Source organism: Hylobates moloch, unplaced genomic scaffold (genome assembly GCF_009828535.3).
Source record: "Hylobates moloch isolate HMO894 unplaced genomic scaffold, HMol_V3 SCAFFOLD_21, whole genome shotgun sequence".
Taxonomy (NCBI): Eukaryota; Metazoa; Chordata; class Mammalia; order Primates; family Hylobatidae; genus Hylobates; species Hylobates moloch.
The window spans coordinates 22,509,921-22,530,082 of NW_026652296.1; the positions used below are offsets into that span (position 1 = coordinate 22,509,921).

General features: G+C 51.3%; 1 protein-coding gene across 2 annotated transcripts in view; it reads left to right on the forward strand.

Moving 5' to 3' along the window:
* The window catches only part of KIAA1755 (KIAA1755 ortholog), a 50,422-nt gene that overhangs the window by 25,194 nt on the left and 5,066 nt on the right, over positions 1-20,162 (forward strand). Inside the window, exons 5-13 of one of the 2 annotated variants that reach the window (XM_032143265.2) lie at positions 4,130-4,253; positions 7,199-7,292; positions 8,203-8,289; positions 9,666-9,782; positions 12,134-12,232; positions 13,168-13,316; positions 15,982-16,120; positions 17,388-17,510; positions 18,285-18,506. In XM_032143265.2, coding sequence (XP_031999156.1) covers positions 4,130-4,253; positions 7,199-7,292; positions 8,203-8,289; positions 9,666-9,782; positions 12,134-12,232; positions 13,168-13,316; positions 15,982-16,120; positions 17,388-17,510; positions 18,285-18,506 — 1,154 coding nt within the window. The remainder of the gene's footprint in view (positions 1-4,129; positions 4,254-7,198; positions 7,293-8,202; positions 8,290-9,665; positions 9,783-12,133; positions 12,233-13,167; positions 13,317-15,981; positions 16,121-17,387; positions 17,511-18,284; positions 18,507-20,162) is intronic. The other variant, XM_032143266.2, reaches the window with a different exon arrangement.

Here is a 20,162-nt window from a genome sequence, read left to right on the forward strand (position 1 = left end):
CCTGCCTTTCATCACATCTGCAATGTCCCTTTTGCCATATAAGGTAACATATTCAAGGTTCTGGGGATTAGGGCATGGACATCTTTGGGGCCACAGGCACAAAGCCTTAGGAGAGGGCTTCCCTGTCTTTTCACTGGAAAATCCCTAATGCGGAAGAGAATGAACAGAGCCCATGAGATTGAGACCTCACCCTGAGCTCTCAGTTGCTCCATATAGATCTTTGAAATCCTTTTTGCCTTTAAAATTTCTATACATTTTAAATATCCATAAATAGAATACATTCACACTCGTTTTGATATGAAAAAATGCTTTTAATTGCTTGCAAATTCAATTACTTACCATTCCTCCCTCCCCAAACTTGGAGTGACTCTTCATGCTGCTGGCAGATGCAACACATTTTTCAGCAACTTTGGGCAACCCTGACTTACCCACCACCCTCATTTTGCCATCCTCATTTTCACCTGAGGCTCATAATATCTGTGAACAGCACAGCTTCAAGCCACGGTTCTGAGATGCTAATGATGGTATTTCTGGTGCCAGCTGGTAGGTAAGGATAACATTTGGGGCAAAAGGGTCTCCTTGGCCCAGCTGAAGACAAATCAGGTGGACAACTGCCCCTTGCTGTAATCAACTCAGCTGGCACTGGGTGTGTGCAGGGCCCTGTTCCAGGCAGTGTGGGGTACCAGACATGTGAACTAATGCTGTGACCACTGTGTCCCGGTGTGGAATGTCCTGAATGTGTGAACCCTTTGCTGCTCAAAGTGTGGTCTGGGGACTACCTACATCAGTGTGACCTTGGAGCTAGGGGGAGAGGCAGAATCTCAGGCCTGCTGAACTGGCATCTGCATTCTAACAAGATCCCCAGGCCCATCAAAGTTTGAGGGGTATTGCTCTAACCCTCCATTCCTTCGTGAATCAATCACAGACATTGATTATCCAGCCTTGTGCTGAGCACAGGGATGCAACAATGAGTTTGACCCGGTGCACACCCATAAGGGCTCTCAGTCTTGCAGGATCTCACAGAGGTCTACATTTGCTTTGGGAACCTGGGACTGGGGAAGAGCTTCTAAAGAGGAAAGGCAGTAAAGAGGTCTTCCTGGAAGAGGTGGCATCTTGGCTAGTCTTTGAGCAATGAGGGGATTTCACCAGATGGAGATAGGACAGAAGGGCATACCTGGCAGAAGGAATAGGGTGAACAAAGCTGGGTGGTATCATCTGTCACTGGTGGCAAGCGGAGACATAGTATATTAGTGTCCCAGGACTGCCATAACATGGGTGGCTTAAGCAACAGAGAGTCATTTTCTCATAGGTCTGGAGGCTGGAAGTCCAAGATCAAGATGTTGGCAGGGTTGTTTCCTTCTGTGGCCTCTCTCCTTGGCTTGCAAATGCCCATCTTCTCCCTGTGTCTTCGGGGGGTCTTCTCTCTGTGTCCAAATTTCTTCTTGTAAGGACACTGGCCATATTCTATTAGGGCCCACAGTAACCTCATTTTAACTGAATTACCTCTTTAAACACCCTATCTCCAAATACAGTCACATGCTGATGTGCTGGGAGTTAAGACTTCCACATATAAATTTGGATGGGCAGGGGACACAGCTTCGCCCTTGACACCTCATGTATGAAATGAGAGTGGAAGAGTGTGCAGAGCCTGAGACACTTCAGTGCCAGGTCCAGAAGCTTGCAGTTTCTCTTCAAGGCCATAAGGAGCCATAGAAGGTTATAGAGCAGGGGAGTGCAGCACCATCAGAGCTGCAATTGAGCTCCAGGCCTCAGGTTTATAGCAGACAAAGGCTCACCATCACCCCTAATTCAAGGGGTGAATCAGAACCCTTGCAGAGAATTTGGGGACCTGGGCCCGTGGGGGACTGGGAAGCTGCTTCCCCACCCCAGTTTCCTCATCAGCAAAATGGACCCAGGTACGTGATGTAGCATTTCCTGACCCAGGGGACCCAACAAACAGCTGCGATAGGATTTTGGAGGGACCTGTACCCGCACCTCCACCTTCACAAGTTGTGCATTTTTTCATGGTTTAATGACTTCACCTTCTTTTGGACTTTTATAGTATGAAAAATTTCAAACCTATGGAAAAGTAGACAGAATAGTATCATGAATACCCACGTACCTATTACCCAGATTTAATAAATCTTAACATTTTGTCATGCTTCATCTATTTTTTTCTGAAGTATTTGTAAAAATATTATAAATCTTCATATTCTGTCCCCTAAATACTTCAGTGTGTTCCTTGATAATCACAATACCATTAGTACACTTAACAGATAAAAAAGAATTTTTTTTGAGACAAGGTCTCACTCTGTCACCCAGGCTGGAGTGCCGTGGCACAATTATGGTTCTTGCAGCCTCAACTTCCCTGGCTCAAGCGATTCTCCCACCTTAGCCTCCTGAGCAGCTGGGACTACAGGCACACACCACCACTCCTGGCTAATTATTTTTTTAATTTTTAGTGAAGACAAGGTCTTGCCATGTTGCCTAGGCTGGTCTCGAACTCCTGAGCTCAAGCCATTCTCCTACCTTGGTCTCCCAAAGTGCTGGGATTACAGGCATGAGCCACTGCTCCCGGCCCCCTAACAAAATTAAAAATAACGTCCTCATACTAATCAATTTCCAGTTCCTATTCAAGTTTCCCCTCTTATCCCCAACAAAATATCTTTACTTTTGAAATTTGTAAGTGAATAGTAGGAAAAAGATCAAATCCATAATATCAAGAGGATATAATGTTGATATATATATGTATACACATTTATATACACACAAATATATATATATGTGTATATATATATATATATACACATATATATATATATATTTGAGATGGAGTCTCGCTCTGTTGCCCAGGCTGGAGTGCAGTGGCGAGATATTGGCTCACTGCAAGCTCTGCCTCCCAGGTTCACGCCATTCTCCTGCCTCAGCCTCCAGAGTAGCTGGAACTACAGGCACCTGCCACCATACCTGGCTAATTTTTTTTGTATTTTTTTAGTAGAGACAGGGTTTTACCATGTTAGCCAGGATGGTGTCGATCTCCTGACGTCGTGATCCACCCGCTTCGGCCTCCCAAAGTGCTGGGATTACAGGCGTGAGCCACCGTGCCCAGCCACAAATTTTTTTTTTTATTTTAAAAATTATGTCAGATTTTAAAACATATGTGAAAGAATGTTCCAGGTAGTTGGACTCCTGTGAGGCAGCACTTGTGAAGGTGGTTAGGTTTGTCCAAGGCTTCGTGAGCTGTGAAGGGTTTTGCACGCTGCAGAGGGTGGTGCCCATGTGAAGTGGCTGGTGGTCATTGCAGGGCATCCTGGAGTGAGGTGACTGAAGTGCAGGGCTCTGAGTCCATGCTGCAAGACAGGCGTGGTTTCCCGAGGCCTGAGCCTCTTTCCCTGCTGCTGTACTTGCCCTCCCCTTTCCTCCCCATGATGATGGGCTCTACTGGCTCCCGGAGCCTCAGCCTCATGATCCCTGTGGGGAGAGTGAGGCACACGGCCCAGATTCCTGGAACAGGAAATAGCCTGTCGGGAACCCAGGGTTGAAAGTCTGCAAGAAGAAATAGTGCTGGTGGCCACAGGGCTGCATGCTCACCACCCCTCGGACTGGAGACGAGAACAGAGACAGTGATCATTGTAATGACCAATGATTGTGCAACTCAGTCATTCACTAAGCTCTTGCTGTGTATTAAGTGCTTCTCAGGAGCTGTCTGATTTCATCCCCGAAATAACCTAATAAGCTCAGCATATTATTCTCCCTGTTTAACAGATGAGGAAACTGAAGCTCAGAGGTGCACTGACTTGCCCACAAACCCACAGTGAGTCAGTGCAGAGCAGAGACTTGACCCCTTTCTGTGTGACCCCAGAGCTCATGCCATGAGCTTTGCCTGCCCACGTACCTTATACAGAGGGAGTGCTCTGCACAGAGGAGATTCAGGGAAGACTTTTCTCACGAAGTGGCGTTTGAGCTGGGACTTGAAGGATGAGTAGAAGTCAGAGTTCACAGAAGGAGAAGGAGAGAAAGGGTGTTCTAGGCAAAGGAACCGTTACGGCCAAACGTCTGAAGGCCACAGGAGAGGTCCCTAGAGGGCCCCACCAAAGTTCTCACTGCTCACATGTGCCCTGTCCTCCAGGTGGCCGGGACAGGGCTGGGCGGCCCCTGCTTCTGGTGTCAACTACAGAGGGGGACTGGGAGGCGCCATGGTGCACAGTTTCAGAGGTCACCAAACTACTCTCCTACCTGTGCACCATCCCCAGGTAAGGATCTGGGCCACCCTGACTGCTCCATCCCCACCTCAACCCTCTGGGCCCAGAGCCCTGGACCAGACACTGAGTGGAGAGGCACCATATCCTTCCATCCAGTCGTCTGTTCACAGAGCCAGTCCCCAGACAGATGCTGGGGGAAAGCAAAACAGCCTCAGTCCCTGCCATCGGGGGGTTATCAGGCTGGTGGGAGAGATGGACAGAGTGCAAGAAACAAACCATGGCCAAGAAACTTTCAGGAGTGTCAGTGTGATGAAGAAAAGAGTGATGTTTGTAGATCAGTGGTTTTCAATTTTTTTTTTTTTTTTTTTGAAACGGAGTTTCACTCTTGTTGCCCAGACTGGAGTGCAATGATGCAATCTCAGCTCACCACAATCTCCACCTCCCAGGTTCAAGCGATTCTCCTGCCTCAGCCTCCTGAGTAGCTGGGATTACAGGCATGCACCACCACACCCGGCTAATTTTGTATTTTTAGTAGAGACAGGGTTTTTCCATGTTGGTCAGGCTGGTCTTGAACTCCCGACCTCAGGTGATCCACCCACCTCGGCCTCCCAAAGTGCTGAGATTACAGGTGTGAGCCACCATGCCTAGCCGGTTTTCAAATTTGAAGGTGCATTAGAATCACCTGGTGGGCTATTAAAACAAACTGCAGGGGCCCATCCCCCAGATTTTCTGAGTCAGTTGATGAAGGTGGGTGGGACCTGAAAATCTGCATTTGTAACAAATTTCCTGGTGATAACAGATGCTGGGCCTGGGACCACACTTTGAGAACCACTGTTGTAGAGTGAGAAGAATAGGGGATGTTAATTTCAATTGGGAAGTCGGGGAAGGCATCCCTGAGGAGGTGATAATTGAGCTGTCATCTGAATTATAAATATTTGAATAAACAAAGGAAAGGGGTGAATGAGTAAATAAATGAATGAGAGAGAGAAAGAATGAGTGAGTGAGTGAGTGAGTGAGTGAGTGAGAGAATGACTGATGAGTAGACTCAGGCTGATTTCTAACGCTCCTCCTAATACTCCTACCCCCACCACCATTCAGACTTAATGGACTGGCTGGGGAAGAGGCACCCTCCTCTCCTCTGGGACCCAGCCCCTAGCCAGGGCAGTCTTAGAGGGGATGCTGCTCAGGACTGGCTAATAAGCCCCAACTCAACCTAAAGGTCTGCTGCTGCTGGGGGTAAGGGGTGGAAGGTGATGGAACCGTCTGGAACTTTCTTCATGCATCCTACCCCACTGGAGCCATCACTGCCACCTGCTGGTCATTAACATTTTTTTTTCTTCTTGTCCAAGGTGGAGTGGCTTTTCTGGACTGCGAGGGAGATGGGACCCCCTTTTTCTGTGGTAGAAAGTGACTAGCATGGTAGACAGAGCTCTGGGATCCCACCGACTGGCTATGCGACCATAGGGAAATAATCTCCCTTCCCCAAGGCTCGCCTGAATAAAGGGCATGACCAAGAGGGCTCTAAGGACCAAGCTGGGCACAAGTGGCAGGGATGGGGGGGTGCAGATGATGTAAACTGGAGTGCAGTGCACACCAGGTGCTTGTGTGCTGGGCTGGTTTTCTCTACTTGTGCTCTGAATGAACATTGGCTGGGCCCCTGCTCTGGGCTTGGCTTCATGCTACATGGTGCTAGGGACAGAGGCTCCTCACATTGGGCCCTGACTTTTAAGGGCCTCCAGATTGGTAGCAGAGACAGGTTTGGAAACAAATCACTGTCCAGCATGGGCAACGCCAGAGGGAGGCAAGGACATAAAGTCAGACTTGAAATCACCTCCCAGAACCTCCTGTCACTATCTGCCACTGGGCCTTTCTGTGCCTCAGTTTCCCCTTCTAGGATAATCATAGCAAATATTTACATCCCATTTACTCTGTGCAGTCACTGAGTGCTTTACACGAATGAATTCATCAGTCCTCACTACAGCCCATAAGGCCGGTACTATCATTATTAAATTGACTCAGGGAGATGAAATAACTTGCCCAGACCACAAGGTACTAATGGCAGCGCCACAGCTCTACCCTCCCACTGGGCCACCTCAGGGTTTGTCTGTGCACTGAGTGGTTATAAGGCTTGAAGGCAGTTGGGGGCTATTTTTCAATCCTGCCTGATCACTAGACTGGCCGAGGGTGCTTGGAACCACACGGATTCCGTGGCCACCTTGTACCCACCCACTGGCCAGAGGGCTAGAGGGGTGGGGATGGGGGAGGGATCTGTATTTTAACAAGTCTTGAAAATTGGGCCAGTTTGGAAAATCCTAAGATAGTCAGTGAAAAGTGGCCCACTGTAGGATCAGTGCAATGTGGCTGAACCAGGGAGGGTATTTTGGCTGCAATCAACAGAAATTCCCATTTAAAATGCTTTATCTGTTAAGAAAATGTATCATTCTGTCTCTGCCTCATATCTCTTTGTAAGAACTTTTTAAAGGAGAGAAGGTCTTTCCCAGAAGCCCCTTTCCCCAGAAAACTTTCCCTCACATCTCACTGGCCAGAAATGTCACATGACCCTCCCCCATCTAAACCAATCACTGGCCAGAGGAATTACGTCACTGCTGTTGGCCTCAATCAATCAGAAGCCAGGCTCTGGGGGAACATGGCTTTTTGGAGGGAGTTGGATTCTTGAACAAAATAAGGATTCTGCCTACACAAAAAAGTGGGTGAGTCCCAAGTGACTCGCCTTCTGTACCTGAGTTAGTTGCTAGAGTTAGGAATAGTAGGGCTATAAACGAGGACTGTATGAGGTATTGCAGGAGCGCCAAAGAGGAAGCAAAGGGCTCTGCCTGGAAAAGAACCATGGAGGGCTTCCTGGAAGGGGCATTGGAACTTGGTCTTACAGGATGAAGAGTTCACCAGTAAATCAAGGTTTCTAGCAGCCAGGTTCCCTCACCTTCCACTAGGTGAGGCCATCCAGCGAGACCGTCAATTCTGTTTACCCCCCACAGGCCTGAAGATAAAGCCAAGGGGCTGGCGGTCCTGATTGATGCCAGGAAACAGCCCCCACAGCCTGGTCTGGTCGGCGCCCTGCAGGCCACCCAGGTGAGTGGGAGGTGGAGACCTTAGCCTAGTAAGTCCTGCGAGCCACCAGGGGCCTCCTGACATTCATAGAGCCCAGGGGTGCTTAGGGCTGGGACCAGGACTCTCTGGCAGGGACTTTTACCGCAGCCAACAGAAAACTCAGCCCTAACAAGCTTGAAGCTCATTGGTTCATGTCACTGGACAGTCCAGGAGCCAAGTCCAGCTTCAAGTATGGCTTGATCCACGGGCTCAGATATTGTCATTCGAACCTGGTTCCTCTCTCTCTCCATTTCTGGCTCCGTTCTCTTTGGAGGATGCCAAGCCACCCCGCTTGGCATCCCGCGCCCCTTGGTAGCTGGATGGCTCCCAGCAGCTCTGACTTCACATGGTCTCTAATTTAAATCCGTTAGGAAAGAGTAAGAGATTATTTTCCCAGAGGTCTCAGCAAAAATTTCTTTGTGTCTCAGTTACAGTGGGTACAGGAGTCCCTCCATACCCAACCCTGTGGCCTGGGGGTGAATGCAACACACTGATTGGCTCAGACATAGATCACATAAAGCTCATGAGCTGAGAAGGGAGGAGAGAAGAGATTCCTATCCAGCAATTATGGGCAGCAGAGTCAATGGAGGTTCTGCATCTGCCTACCTTATGGTCTGACCTCCTTCGCTTTGTAGGTGGGCAAACTGGGGCCCAGAGGGGCGGGTCATCTGGAAAGATTTGCAACACAACTTGAACCTGCTGCTCCCATGACTTCTAACCAATGATTCACGGTCCAAACATAATCACACAAAGATCCCAACCATGGAGGGACCCCACCCTGTCCTTGTGGCGCATTTGCCTGCATCTTACAGGGGATGAAGGAGGAAATCAAAGTGTGTGAGGCTTCATGAAGCCTTGGGCAGAGCAACTCTGCAGTGGTTGTCTTTGACAGGCTCAGGTCCCAGCCTCCATCCGAGCTATTCTCTTCCTGGGGGAGAAGGAGGCGGCTCTCCAGCTTCAGACATTACCTGACGTCCAGGTGAGGGGGACTCAGAGTCGGCGGTTGAGGAGGGGAGTTGTTGGGCTCGAGCCGAGCCGGGGTTAAGGAGAGGGAGAACTGCAGAACTCATGAGCTAGAAGGGGCCTTGAAATAATCTAGTGTAGGGCAACAAATACGAGGCCTGAGCGCTACCGCCCCCCAATATTGCTCCGTGGCAGGCATTGTCAAATCAGTCACAGAATGATTTCTCTCTGGCAATCCTAGCGACTCCTGGTGGGTGCTGTCACATGATCGAGAATTGCACATGGCATGGAACCTATTTGAAAAGCTTCATCTGGACCATCCCTCCTCCCTTTCTTTTCAGAGGGGGAAACTGAAGCCTAAGGCCACACAGCAAGCTAGACGCAGAGCTGGAGTCACCTGACTCCAGTGCCTTTTTCACACTGTGGTCACACCTGCTCTTCCTGTATTTCTTGCCTTAATTAATACAGATGTGGAGTTGAAGCGGGACTTTGCAGGAAAGAGCCCTGCAGCTCCCTTTAATTAGTGCCATACACCACAGTAATGAGTATGGGCAGTCAGTACTCTGTCCTGCTTCGGGATGTGATTTTAAAACTCTCCTTCCTCCTGGTTAGTGAAGAGGCACATTGTGGGCTGGAGATGTGCTTTTCCGACTTTAGTGTGCTTACTGATCTCTTGGGGAAACACATTTAATGTGCAGGTTCTGATTGAGTAGTTCTGGGTGGGTCCTGGGACTCTGAATTTCCAACATGTCCTAGGTGATGCCGGTGCTGCTGGCCCACGGACCACACTTTGAGTAGCAGGAATATCAGGTGGGTCCAAAAAAACCACAGAATCCACCAAATCCCAAGCCTAGGTATCTGGAGCTATTTCCAGCGTAAACCTCAAATTTCTCTGCCTGGGAGAAGCAGTCACCTAGTTCTTCCATGTCTTAGAAGACACTGTTGGAATTTAGTGACTTTTCTCACCAGCCCCAAGAAGGAAACAGCTCTTGGTGGCTCCTCAGGGAAATGTGCAAGGATTACAAAGAAGTTTCATCACAAGGGCCAGCTTCAATCATTTTGTGTGATTGCCCAGAGAGCTGTACTGGGAAAGAGCCAAGCTCAGACGGAACGAGTGCTATGATTGATTAATGATGTCTGCCTTGGGCACAGGCTAGGAGAATGGTAGTATGAGTGCTGTTTATTTGCCATTCCTTAACCAGGGTCTGGTTCTGAATTTTGATTTGTCAGAGTTTCCAGAGAAGATTGATTGCCCACAAAGCAACTTTTAAAGCTGGAGTCAACCTTACTTGTGGGAAATGAACTGGTGCTGGGGCAGGGATCTGGGCAGGACCTTCTAAAATGACTGTCTTCACATTGAGTCCCTGGTTCTCCTGATTCTTTGGTCTGCAGGTGGAGGTGCTGACCTCACTGAAGGCCCTTAGCCATCATGTGGACCCCAGCCAGCTGCCCGCAGACCTGGAAGGCCCCTTCCCCTACTGCCACACCGAGTGGGTGCAATTCTTCCAGGTGTTTACCATCACAGCCTTTAGCCCCTGACCCCCACTCCTTCTCTTCCTCTCTTCGCTCTTCTGCCCCATGGATCCATCAACCCTGCTATGCTAAAAAAATAAACAGTGACTCAACAAATGTTTACAATGAGGGTACAGAGTAGAATGATTAAGAGCTCTGGCTCTGGGGTCAGGCTGCCTGCGCTGCAATCCCAGCTCTGCTGTGTGATTTTGGATAAGTTACTTACCTTCTCTGAGCCTTGGTTTCCACATCAGCTAAATAGGGGATAATAATAGTACCTCCTCATGGGGTTTTTGTGAGGATTAATTTAGTTAATGTGGGCTAAGAGCTTAGAAGAGTGGCACATAAGAGTTATGTCTATGTTAACTGAAAATAAATTTACAGGGCCGGGCACTGTGGTTCACACCTGTAATCCCAGCACTTTGGGAGGCCGAGGTGGGTGGATCACATGAGGTCAGGAGTTTGAGACCAGCCTGGCCAACCTGGTAAAACCTCCTATCTACTAAAAATACAAGAAAGAAAAAGTTAGCCAGGAGTAGTGGTATGCACCTGTAGTCCCAGCTACTTGGGAGGCTGAGGCATGAGAATCGCTTGAACCCAGGAGGCGGAGATTGCAGTGAGCCAAGATCACACTACTGTACTCCAGCCTAGGTGGCAGAGTGTGACTCTGTCTCAAAAAGAATCATAAAATAAAATAAAATAAATGTACAGGCACTTGCTCTGTGGACCCACACAACTCAGGAAGCTCAGGGTCTGGTTCCCTCCTATAAGAGGGAGGAAATAAGGCAGCCACCAGTGCTGGGCTCCTTCCCTGTGTAATCGCAGTCCCTCCTCCCCACAACCCCAAGAGGGGGCATTTCATACCCAATTTAGTACATGAGGACACACAGGGGGAGAGTGCCTTTCAGTGGGCTTAAACCACACAGAAACCCATGCCCATCAATGCCCGCCCCGGGTTCTCTCTAGACCAGGGTTGCTCAACCTTAACCTATTCACATTTGGGGTTGAGCAATTCTGTTTTGTTGGGAGCTGTCTTGTGTACTGCGGCATGCTTGGTACCAGCCCTGGCTCTACACACGGTTTGCACCCCACAAATTATGACAATTAAAAAATGTCTCCTGATGTTGCCGAATGTCCCCAGCTGGCAAAGTCACCCCTCATTGAGAACCACCGGTCTATACTAACAGTCTAACATGGTGGCTTATTTACTTTTTGCCCAGGTGATCTTTTTAAAATTGTGTGTTTTTGAATAGGCAGTAAGTATATTCACATTTCAAATGGTACAAAAAGATACCTACTGAACAATCTGCTTTTCTGCTTGTCTCCCGGGGTCCTAGCTTCCCTTTCCAGAGGCCTCCAATGAATCCACTGGTTTTTGAACTGTATTTTAGCTTTAAACCCTTTCCTTTACATGAAATCTTTGTTTTTTTTTTTGAGATGGAGTCTTGCTCTGTCACCCAGGCTGGAGTGCAGTGGCGCGATCTCGGCTCACTGCAAGCTCCGCCTCCCGGGTTCACGCCATTCTCCTGCCTCAGCCTCTCCAAGTAGCTGGGACTACAGGCGCCCGCCAACAAGCCCGGCTAATTTTTGTATTTTTAGTAGAGACGGGGTTTCACCGTGGTCTTGATCTCCTGACCTCGTGATCCGCCTGCCTCGGCCTCCCAAAGTGCTGGGATTACAAGCGTGAGCCACCGCGCCCGGCCTCTTTACATGAAATCTTACCTATAGACCCACTACGTGGAAGTGAGAATGATGATAAACAGTATGGACTGGGCTCTGTTCTAAGTGCCTTGCATATATGAATGGGTTTAATCCTCACACAGCCCTATAAGGCAGGAACTACTATGATCTCCATTTTAAAGAGGAGGAAGCAGAGACACAGAGAGGTTAAGTAACTTGCCCAAGGTCTCACAGCTTGTAAGTGATGGAGCTGGGCTGAAGTGGGACTCAGCTGCAAATGTTCCCCTAACTCTGCCCTCTTCCTTCCCTTACCAACCATGATATCCCCACCGGCCTGGGGGTCTCTCAGGCCTGTCTCCTTTCTTCTCCCTCACTCATACTCAACACCAGTGGTTCTCAAAGTGTGGTTCTCCAGGCCAGCAGCATCAGCAACACCTGGGAACTTGCTAGAAATGCACTTTCTACCATGCCTCGCCCCAGAGGAACTGAAGCAGAACCTCAGGAGCAGAGCCCAGAGCCTGTGTTTTAACCAGCTCTGCAGATGCTTCTGATGCACCTGGAGTTGGAGAGCCGCTGCCTCCCACCTCCCCTGTGTACTCCTGGGATGGAAGAGGCATCCTCCTGGCTGGCCTGGGCTGACACCCGCCCTCTGGTCCTCTGTCCTGCAGAAGCTGGACCCTTTCCTTGCTGACCTCCACCAGGCCTCTTCCCTGCTACAAGCTTCCATCGAGGAATTCAAGAAGGCCGACCCCCCTGGGGGGATGCAGGTGAGCCTGGAGCATAGTGAATGAGGGGGAAGCCACACCACACCCGACTCCATGGACCAAGGGCTTCGAGAAGGGGACAGCCTGGGGAAAAGGGGGAGGACATTATCCCTGTTTTTCATCATTCACTTGACATATTTGAGGGGCACCCATTTTGTACCCTGCACTGGAGACCAGCCTGGGGCAAGCTGACTTATCCCTGCGCTCTCGGGGCTCGTGGTGCTATGGCAGAGGTGGTAGTTTAAAAAGCAAACAAAGAAATGGGTATGTCCTTCCAAATTGTGTCAAGTCCTGTGGAAGTAAGATTGGGAATAATGAGGGAGGGAGAAGGGCCTCTCTGAAGAGCCGAGTTTAAGTTGAGGCTTGCAGTTTGAGAAGGAGCCTGCCTTTGTGGGGGGCTGGGCTCCAGGCTGGGGGCAAACACATGCAAAGGCCCTGAGGTGGGGTTATACCTGGGGTGTTCAGGAGTAGCAAGGAGGCCAATGTGGAGCAGAACGAGTGGGAGAGAAGCACGAGTGGAGCTTCTAGATGCAGCAGGAGCTGGACCAAGGAAGAGTTGGGCTGGGATTCAATTCGAAGCCTGCAGGGAAGCCACTGGAGAGTTTTAAACCAGGGGTTATCAGATTTACACTTTGAGATCTGTTCAATTGCCATGTGGAGAACAGACTGTAGGGGGAGCCAGAGGGCAGTAGGGAGATCAGCGAAGAGACTGGAATGGGTGTCCCAGCAAGAGATGCTGGAGGGTGGACCAATGAGGTTGCTGTGGTGATGAGAGGGGGCATGGCTAGAGGGGATGTTTTAGAGACAGAAACGACAGACTTTGTGGAGGACCTTGAATGCCAAACTGGAAGTTGGACTTGATCTGGGTATGGGGAGCCTTGGAAGGTTGCAGAGGGAGAGTGGGGACGGGGCCTCAGGGCACCTCCCTATGCTGGCAGGAGGCCACCAGGTGCCTAAGCAAGTCCAAGGAGCTGATGGAGGCTGTGCTGAGGGACCCAGGCCTACTGGGCCTCCAGCGGGAAGGTGGAGCCACCCTGGCCAGGCTGCAGCGTGATGCCAGCAAGCTGGACTTCAACCCTGATGTCAGGTACAGACGTCCAGGCCTTTCCTCTTCCACCCCATCCTGTTTCCGGCCCAGGAGCTTGGAACTGGGACCACACCACCTAGGGGACACATAGCCGAGCCCTGAGGGTGCCCAGCTTTGCAGTAGTTGCAGGTCCTGTATCCCAGGCTGAGGCCTGGTCACAGAATCCCATCCTGAACCCTGGCAATTTCCTCACCCCTTCTCTGCTTCCCCTCCTTCAGCCCCAGCCATCTTGAGCCTGGGATGGGCATCGGAGGATGTCGCCTACCCATTTCTGGTCACCCTTTTGGACAAAGCACTTTCTCTGACCCACACACCAGGCTGAGCCCCTGCAAGAGCCTGCCTCATTTATTTCTGGCAAGAACCCTGTAAGGTCCACATTGTCCATTTGGCTGATGGGTAACTGAGGCTCAGCGAAGGGAAATAGCAGCTAGACAGCGACTGGTAAGGGATTTGAAGCCAGGCCTTCTGGGCATTTAACCCCTACCTGGCCGTGCCTTTCCTGGTGGGCTGCTCAAACACACTTGTGAGAACCTCATGGTGTCTCAGGGGTCTCAGCGCCAGAATAAATTATAGACATTCCTGGAAAGTCTCAGCTTTCCTAAATTTAGGGGGTGGGGAAAAGTCAGTCATTAAATTGGTCAGTAATTGCAAATATTTTCACCCTCTTAGAACACAGCTACTTATATTCAAAGTCAAGGGCTGGTATGCATGAGCTTTTAAGAACATTTTGTTTACAGAACCAAGACCCAAATAGCGCTTTGTATGTGTCCAGCATTTTTCTCAGGGCTTTACAAATACCAATTCATTTAATTCACTCCGAGGTAGCCGCAAATATTATGCCTATTTTACAGTGGAGGAACCTGAGGCTCAGAGAGGGCAGGTGATTAGTCCAGGGTCACGTAGCTGGGATGTGATGGGGCCCGGACTCGAATCCAGGCAGTCTGGCCCCAGAATCTTGAACACACCACCCAGAGCTACACTAGACTTGAGAGCAGTCTCACACAGATGGACGCACGGGCAGCACTGGGTGTGGGGTCATCTCCCTGCCCCTCAGTGCCTGGTGGGGGCTGGCACTGCCTTTCTCAGCCTCTTCCACCTTCACCTGCCCGACCGGCCCAGGCCCCTCCTGCCCACCCTAGGCCCCGCAGACCCGCAGCTACCAGCAGCTCCAGCAGGGGGCACTGTGGTCCCATTTGTTCTGCAGCGGGTCCCTGCAGCCCCAGGCTGTCGCCGTCCCTCTGTCGCTCCCTCTCCAGGCAGGCAGAGATTTTCTATCCCATTCGCGCACCCTGGGCCCACACCTCTTCCCTGCAAGGGTGGCAACCCGTGGGGAGCTGCAGTCAGACGGGGAGGCCGAGGTAGAGCAAGGCGCCCTCCAGGAAGCCAAAAGCTTTTCTTCCATCTTCTCTCTTCCATTTTTCCCTCTGAAGGCGAAGGAGGGCAGAGCAGGGTTTGAGATTCCTTCCTTCACGCAAATATCACCATGCCTGAAATCCCATCCACACTTATTCCTTAGTGTATTGTGGCTTTGAGCATTTTTTAAAATTATGTGCAGAAACAGCCCTGGGTGGGGTTCCAACTCAGGTTGCCATTGCAAGTCAGTTCCCCTCCCTTGACCTCAGTTTTCCCATCTGTGAAATGGAGGCAGGGCCGGCAAGCGTGTTGCAGCTACTTCCCACCATTGCAATAGAAATAGCGCGGACCTGACAAACGTCGTGCGCTGGGCACTGTGTTAAGTGTTTTGCATGCATGAGTGCTGGTTCTCTGCCCTGGCTGCCCCTGGAACTGCCTGAGGTGCTTTAGAAAGCATCAGTGTCTCAGCCGGGCGTGGTGGCTTATGCCTATAATCCCAGCACTTTTGGAGGCTGAGGCAGACAGATCACCTGAAGTCAGGAGTTCAAGACCAGCCTGGCCAACATGTGAAACCCTGTCTCTACTAAAAATACAAAAATTAGCCGGGCGTGGTGGCGCATGCCTGTAATCCCAGCTACCCAGGAGGCTGAGGCAGGAGAATTGCTGGAAGCCAGGAGGCAGAGGCTGCAGTGAGTGGAGATCGTGCCACTGCACTCTAGCCTGGGCGACCAGCCTGGGCAACAGAGTGAGACTCCGTCTCAAAAAAATAAAAAAAGAAAGGAAACATCAGTGTGTTGGTTGCACTCAGAGTCTGACTTTGTTGGCCTGGGGCAGGGCACTAAGATTTATTAAAGCTCCCAGGGCAGGTTATAATGCATAGCTAGAGTTGAGGGCCAGGTCATTAGATCATTTAATCCTTACAACCATGCTGTGAAGTGGGTTCTGTAATTACCTCCACCTCACAGAAGAAAAAGCAGAGAATAGAAAGGTTGAGAAATTTGCACAGAGCCTCCTACTAGAAGGTAGCAGAGCTGGGCTTTGAACCCAGATCTGTCCGGCCAGCTTCATACCCTTCTAGGGAAGGAGGAGGGTCATTTCACTTCCTACTGCGTTCTCTTGTCCTCCCAGTTCCATGGAAGACCAAGTCTGAGGCCCAGAAAGGTGTAGGGACCTGCCCACAGTCACACAGCAAGTTAGCTAGAAACCCAGGCTGGGGCCACAGAGATGGAGGGGCAGAGGCCTCTGCGGGGCAGAAGTACAGAGGGGTGAAGAGGGCAACACGGGCCTTTTCTCACCTCCTCCCACCTCCCAGGAGCCATCTGGCTGCAGCCACTGCCCTGTACAGCCTTGTGGACGAGAAGCTTCATGTTCTGGTCACTGCATCCAACAGCCTCCTGGGGAAGCTGGAGCTCCGTGTCCGCCTGGGCCGCCTGGAAGCCGCCATTCACCAGGTGAAGGAGGAGTCTGGCTTGGGGTGTGGGAGTTCTGCCTGGTCACATTCCACAGGAAAGCCCCGACTCTGGGCCCGGCCCTAGCCAGGTGCTTTGTTCTGGAGAAAGGACACCAGGCTGGCGGTCCTTCAAAGGCCAGGCAGGCATCCTTGGGGTGTGGCACATGACATGGTGCTCAATAAGTGCTCAATGGGTAAAAACATAGCCCCAAGAGCTGCACTTATCGAGCGCCAACTCTGTGCCAAGCCCTGGGTCAGAGCCGTTGTGAACATCATTGCTTCCCAAACTCACGGGGAAGGTGCTAGGATTTCACCCACTGCACAGAACAGGAAACTGAGGCTGGGAGACATTATGTCACCTGCTTGTGGTTGCATATCTCGGGGTCTGATTCTGGAACCTGCACCTGGCGTGGCTTCATCTGACTGCCGGTGCCGAGAACCAACACATTCCTTTCTGCCTGGAGCTGTGGGGCACGGCGCGCTCCTGCATCAGACAGCCCTGGTCCATTCCTGGCTCCAGCACTTACTCGTGGTGTGGCCCTGGACAAGATATTTAACTCTTCATTGCTTCAGAATCTTCATTTGTTGAATGGGGGGTAATATTAGTACCTGCTACATTGGATCTGCGAAGATAAAGTGAGTGAATAGGCTCTTTAAGATGCCCCAGAATAGGAAAGGAACTTCCACTCAGGGGGTTGAGAGCCATTATATACCCTCTATCCCTCATTGAATCTTCATGTCTACCCCATTTTACTACTGAGTAAACTGAGGCCCAGAAAGGGGGAGTGGCTTACCATGTTCACATGGTGAGTTCCCAGCAGGCCCACGGACTTTCCTCTGCAGCCTAAAGCTTCTTCTCCAGCACTGTTTGCATGCGCGCATGCGCACAAACACACACACACACCCGAACAGGGAGCTCATCACCCCTGAGGCCACCCCTTTTATGATCCGGCGTCTCTGAGTGGTTAGAGTAGCCTGAAGTTCACCACCCTGTGACTTCATTCAGATAACAGTGTGCACTGAGGGTGTTGGCCAGGCCAGATGCCCTCCGGGGTCCCGCTTTGAAGAACATGACCACGCACTCCCCCTCCCCAACTCATTTCTTCCCATGCCCAGAATTGGGAGAGTTTCAGTCCAAGCCAGTGGTCACAGGCCTAGCCACTGAATGAGTGAGGACAGAAGACCTGAGCCTGCAAGGAAGTGGGGGAGCTGGACAAGGGAGGTCTCCTAGCAGCCCCTCATGTCCAAATCTGCCTCTCCTGCCCCAGGTCAGCAACTGGATGGAGCAGGAAGGAAGCCGGCGCCTGCAAATGCTGACCCCCAAGAATGGAAGTTTGGAGACAGTGGAGAAAGCCCACGCAGAATTTGAGAACTTCTTCCTCCAGGCTGCAGTGCGTTCCAGACAACAGAGGAGCAGGACTGGAGCAGATGGAGAGGGCATTAGAGGGGGTGGCACTGCCAGGGCAAAGCTGTGAAGGTGGGAAAGAGCAAGAAAAGTTCCAGAGACAGTGAGGGAACCAGCTTGGATTGCAGAGTTCAGCTGAGATGTTGTCTCCCCCAGAGATTCTTACCAGATGGCCAAGCCCAAAGAATATTCCGAATCCCCCAGAGAGTTTCTTAAAATGCAGTTTCCAGGGCCTCACCCTAGACCTAATAACTCAGCCTCACAGAGCCGGGGGTTGGGGGTCAGGGAAGCTGCATCAACGTGATGCGATGTGACAAGGCTCTGGACCACAGGGTGATTCAGCCCCGTATCAGCGCTTAGGAATTCCCAGGCCAGTGGGGAGCGGGGGCGGGGGCGGGGACAAACAGGGAAACGTGCACAGTGGTAAGGGAGAATGTGGGGACTCAGAGCAGGAGCCTTTGGAGTCAGAGAAGTTTTCCAGAAGAGACATCTAAGCAGAGCCCGGCTAGGCAAAGTGAACTGCCATGGCGAGGGCCTGGAGACTTCCAGAAGCATGATAACTGCTCTTAATTGTTCAACCCTCACCAGGAGCTAAGCCCTGTGAGGTGGGTGCTATTAGGGTCCCCATTCTACAGATGAGGAAACTGAAGCTCAGGAAGTCTCCTGGCTTGGCAGCAGGGCAGCTGGAGGTTGCTGATCTCTGACGGAGGCCCCAGCCAAGGCGGGAGCTGAGTGGGCGCCCCCTCCTCTCCCCTCTCAGGCCCAGTACCGCCAAGGCCTGGAGCTGTCCAAGCAGGCCGCTCAGCTGGGAGCTACAGCTGGAGGGGCTGGGGAGGCAGAAGGTGCAGAGTTCCCAGAGCTGGCAGCCTTTGCCTCTACCCAGCGGGCCTTCCAGGCTAAGCTCACCCACTTTTACATGGCAGCCGAGCGGCAACGCACGGACCTCGAGACGCTGCTCCACCTGCACTGCTTCTGCAAGAGGGTGAGCCCCGCGGCCCACCTGCACAGATACCCCCTGATTCCCTGGCTGGGGCTATGGTGGGGACAGGGATACCTAGACACAGCCCCATGGCCCAACTGCATAGACAGCACCCCATCCCCTGGATACCTAGACACAGCCCCCCTGCCCACTTGCACAGACACCACCCCCATCCCCTGGCTGGGGGCACAGTGGGGACAGGGATAACCCAGACACAGTCCGAGGCTCTTCGTGATTCACTCCCTGAGTCTTGTAACAGGAAAAAACAGTGGGAAGGGGAAGAGCTGAGATTTGAACATAGATCTGTAACGGTGGTGCCCCATGACATGCCTTATATGCTTCCCCAAAGAGAGAAGAAATGACGACAGAGTCCCTTCACCAAGCAGGCTTGACGATGATGAGGATGATGGGTTGTTGGGAGGGTAGTGCACATTTGTGAGTGTGTACACCATGCCAGACCCTCCTGTGAGCGCTTCACACACCTTACTTGACTTCATTCTTACCCATATGTCTTTGATGACAGGGCACCAATGTTGTTCCCATTTCACAGATGAGAAAACTGCCCAAAGAGGGCAGTGGTGAAGGAGGATTTGATTTAGGAGCTGCCACCCGTCCTAAATTCATGTAGCCAAATCTCTCTTTAAAAAAAAAAAAAGGGAAAACTAAGGTCTGTGGGGACAAAGGAGCAGTGTGGGAGAGTGTGGTCCAGCTGGGACAGGGACCCCCATGGCTGGCCCAGGCCCAGTGCCCTCGGCTGCCCCTTGCACTTGCCACCAAGGACAGAGTATGAGAAAGACCTGACCCCAGCCTCCCAGCTGTCAGGCCAGCCCAGCACACAGGCCACAGTGATCACAGGCTGCTTCAGAGGGGAGCAGGAGGGACTCTGGTCAACTCACGCCTAGGGCCCTGGGAGGACAGGGCACTCTCTCTCTCCTTGGGACAGCGGGCAAGGGAGGCAGATGTCAGCAGTGGCAGCAAAGGGCTCCCCCAGTTCCAACTGTATACGGTTAAGAGCACGATACAGGCAGAATCCGAGCCTTGGAGTCCGGGGCTTCATGTCCTTGTGTGAGCTCTGTGACCTCAACCACAGTCTTCACTGCTCTAGGCCTCAGCTCTTTGCTAAGACCATAGTTAATGGCCATGTAGTTCTTATGATGAGCCAGGCCCTGTTCTAGTCATTTCACAATCATTTTATTGTCGCCCCGATCCTATAAGACAGGTACTACTATTATGCCCATTTCCACCTAAGGAAACAGAGAGGTCAGATAACTCACCCAGGGTCACACAGCTAACCGAGTGGGCAGAGATTCAAACCCAGACCATCTGGCTCTACTGCCAGCCTTAGCAGGTAGTGACAGATTTCAATGGAAGTAACTCCTGGCACAGGGCTTTGTTCAAATTCAGGATTGTTATTAACATCAATATTATTATTATCATGAGGAGGAGGAAGAGGAGGAGTAGTGCCTCCAGGGTTAAGGACATCTGGTAGCTTCTTTGCCTTGCCCACTGATTTCAGCCAATTTCAGCCCCACTGGCCTTCGCGGACCTCAGTGCTCCAGCTCTGAGGTCTTTGCACGTGCTGTTCCCTCAGCCTGGGAAGCTCTTCCCGTTGACCGGCTGGCTTCTTGTCTTTCTTCTGCTCTCAGCTCACACATCCCC